Below are 3621 nucleotides of genomic sequence, written 5' to 3'. Positions count from 1 at the left end.
AATAGTTATAAACTAAATTAAAGTATAAAATTATTTTTATATTAAAGCTATTTAAAAAAGGAAAATAAGCCCTTTTTATAAATATTAATTATTATTTAACTAATTACCTAAAAAGTTAATAATTAAGAAATTTAATTATTAAAAGTCTAGCTTTAATAAGTAATAATATAAGCTTTTTAAAGGCTTTTAATAGCTTTATTTTAATAATTATAGTAAGGCTTTTAAGGGCCTTTTAGCGATACTAATAAATAGCTTCCTTTTTCTATTGAAAAGGGGCCTTTGGCGTTGACAAGGTCAAAGACCATTTCGGCCATGACGATGGCATGTTTTGTTGAGCCTCGCTTGCTTCTTCATTTCGAATTCGTCTGCAAGGCGAGATCTTGCGCATTTACAGCAAAAGATCTCGGGTACTGCTACGGGAGAATCTATTGTTAAAAGGGTAGAGCAAAGCCTTGCAACGCGGAGATTCAACGTTGGCGCTGCACGTGATCGCAAATTTGAGGAAAGAGTTTGCGCGCCACAGAGACGTACGGCTCCAAAGTTTCGAGTTTCGATTCGACAACTTCATCTACGAGACTGTGCAAGGGAATATTAAACGGCAGCATAATTCCTGCGCGGTAAATTTAACCAGTCATGGAACAAGCCCAGAAGAGCCAACCAGACGCCTTGGCCGCACGCATCTACCTGGGTTCGACCCTCGATTCTGCTGCGCTTCGATAACGCTGACTTTTGGGTGTAGGTAACCTCCCATATACGGCCAAACCCTACAACATCGAGGAATTGCTCGCCGCCAATGGCTTCGACCATTTTGAAAAGATCCATATATCCATAGACCCCGTCAGTGGGCGAAACCCCGGCTACTGCTTCGTTGACTTTCCCGACCACGACACTGCCAGCCATGCCCTTACCTCCTTGAGCGCAACCATCAGCGGACGGCCAATCAAGGTCGGTCCCTGCGACCCCAAGAAGCAGCGCGATCAAGGCGGGAACCACGAGGCCGACTCTTCTTCCCGGCGATGGGGCGATTGGAGCACCCAATCCAGCGATGGCGGGATTGCCACTGGGCGATTCAACACCAAGGGCGCCGAACAGGGTCCTTACTGGGCAGTAGATCATTTTGAAAACATGGTAGAGAGCCTCGAGGGGCGGAGGCTCTACGTCGGCGGGTTGGGGAAGATGATTGACCAAGCTCAACATAACCAAGAAATCACGGAGCTTTTCTCCGACTTCACCCCGTGTGTGGAAACCTCTCATTCTTATACTGCATTGTGCCTTTACTAATTGCCATGTATATACTAGGACGGCGATTGGCAAACGAATCACGCCGTATAAAAGGACAAGATTCATGCCAGGCAACCACCACTACTGCTTCGTCGACTTTGAAACCAGGGAGCTGGCGAACGCAGCGAAGAAGGCCCTACACGCCAGGACCATTCCGGGGGGCAGGCTGAAGGTTTCGGTGGCCGCTGGCATACCGAACAAGCTGGCAAATCCCGACACGGGTGTCAGATACGGTCGGAGTGTGTACGATGGTTCCCGTTCAGGAAACACGGCGCCATCGAACAGGGCCGCAGCATCCACGGACTGGCGCAGGAGAGATGACGAGTAACTGGGCCGTGAAAACTGACCGGTTGCATGTACGACTGGCCCTTGTCAAGGGCCAACGGCAGCTGCCTAAACTGACAAATGGCTCGTTTTGTGTATAAAACGCTGCACGGGACCAGCTCTCAATGGAGTGCTCACTCCTCAAATAACTCTCACTTTAAATTGATACAATTCACTGTCGGCGACAATAGCCAATCAAGTGCACCTGCAGGCACCTGGGGATGTGGCTGGTCCGAGCAGCGGCGAGCACCACGACAGACCGCCTTAATCATGACTCTGGGCGACATCTGGAGATATTCCGACTCAAATGCTCGCAAGAACGGAATCAGCCTAAAGCGTGGGCTGCTTTTAATCACTAGCTATGGCTGGAATACCCTGGGCTCAGCAGGCCGTCGACGGCTTTTTTGAAGGGCGCTATCCCACCCAGTTTCAGTGCGATCAAATAGCGAAATCCATTTCGGGCGCTTCGAATCTTGGCGCTGTTGACACGCCGGGCTCGATGAGTTATAATGTTGTCTGCACGGGTCGCCGTGCAGGGAAGCCAGACGTTGTGGTATCCTTCCGAGAGCCAGAGGCCAACCTCGACAAAAGCATGTGCCAGTTAGCAAAGGCCATCCACGGCTACCTCGTGCCCCGGATATCTCACGCTGGCATAGTCGATGGTGCAGATCCGCCACTCACCATCTACACCATGCCGTACCTGCAGGGAATCTCGTGTCTTGATGCTCTTACTTGTCAGGTGGAGATGGGTCAAGTAGCCGAGGCCAGGCATACTTGCTTCATTCGCCACCTTGCCAGGTAGGTAGGGAGAACAGCGATGCCCGTTTGCTAGGTTGGCGCTGAAGTGCCTGCCACGATTGCTCACATTTGTTAGGTATTTCGCTCGATGTTTGTCCAAGCCGCTGCATACGACCACAGAAGCACAAACAGAGACTCTAGATGGAATTCAACGCAGACTCGCTTTAGTACGATGCTCGTCATTATCCATTTTCGAAACCCCGTCATGGTGGGAATTGGAGCGCAGCCTCCCTGCTCTCTTTGCGCGGGATTATCCACAAGTTCTTACGCATGGTGATCTCTCTAGGACGAACATGTTGGTTCATGAGGACACCTACGAAATCACGGGTATTGTCGATTGGTCTCTTGCATCGATACTGCCTTTCGGCATGGACTTGGACTGCCTGTTTCTGACGACGGGATACATGGATCGCCATGGGTGGCACGACTACGCATGCCGCTCGCGGTTGCATGAGGCTTTCTGGACCGAGTTCTGGTCTGCCTCGCAGGTCAGGGATCATGTGCGGCAATACAAAGTTCGCGAGACGGCTGAGCGGGCGACCAAGATTGGGGCCATTCTGCGCTACGCTTTCCAACGTAACGCCGACGGCTCACCTTCCGAGACGTTGATGTCCGATGGAGCCTTGACATGGAGGTATCTTCAGGCGTGGCTTGCCACTTAGCCGTATGTATGTAGTATCGACAAAATGCCATCAATTGAGCTTCAACCTGAGCTCTCATGAAAGGACTGCGAACCAGATGGCGCTCAGAAACATTCAACTGAGATGCGTGCGGCTGGATAGGCGGCGAGTGTGAGCTTAGCATCGGAATGAAGGGTATTTTCCTCTTATAGTTAAAGAAATGGCAGCTCTCAAACACCTCGCGATCTAGGGGACTTGTGTAAATGTGACGGGGCCTTGTGTTTAAGTGTTTGGAACAGTATTCGATATTCAGCTAATACTTCGCTTTGATATCAAAGGTCCTTGGTTTTCTCAAGGCCTCGAAGGGCAGGTGACCCTTATTTATATCAAATAGCGGTGAGCCTACTTCGGTTGTGTCAGCGCGAATAATCGACCAACAAAGGATCAATAGCTGGTCAGTGTTGCCGTGCAGGAGGGTGCTGGTTCTATCTAACCCAATAACAGGGCTTCAATGTTTGCACAACGCTGCGCAGGAGATATCTCATGTCACAATAGTTAGAGCGCTGCCCACACCTTTGTCAAACGATAATTCCGCCCC

General features: G+C 50.2%; 2 protein-coding genes across 2 annotated transcripts; both read left to right on the top strand.

The window, feature by feature from the left end:
• Positions 1 to 633: 633 nt before the first annotated feature.
• On the top strand, positions 634 to 1609 carry MAA_01385 (RNA recognition motif domain protein; the record flags this gene model as incomplete). Its single annotated transcript, XM_007819383.1, has 3 exons — positions 634 to 688; positions 740 to 1235; positions 1300 to 1609. The coding sequence occupies 3 exons, from the start codon at positions 634 to 636 to the stop codon at positions 1607 to 1609; spliced, it is 861 nt and encodes a 286-aa protein (XP_007817574.1).
• A 357-nt stretch (positions 1610 to 1966) lies between these two features.
• On the top strand, positions 1967 to 3065 carry MAA_01384 (Protein kinase-like protein; the record flags this gene model as incomplete). Its single annotated transcript, XM_007819382.1, has 2 exons — positions 1967 to 2403; positions 2480 to 3065. The coding sequence occupies 2 exons, from the start codon at positions 1967 to 1969 to the stop codon at positions 3063 to 3065; spliced, it is 1023 nt and encodes a 340-aa protein (XP_007817573.1).
• Between the last annotated feature and the right edge of the window lie 556 nt (positions 3066 to 3621).

The sequence above is a fragment of the Metarhizium robertsii genome (assembly GCF_000187425.2).
Source record: "Metarhizium robertsii ARSEF 23 chromosome Unknown MAA_Scf_13, whole genome shotgun sequence".
Taxonomy (NCBI): domain Eukaryota; kingdom Fungi; phylum Ascomycota; class Sordariomycetes; order Hypocreales; family Clavicipitaceae; genus Metarhizium; species Metarhizium robertsii.
This window is presented reverse-complemented; position numbering and strand designations above follow the sequence as displayed.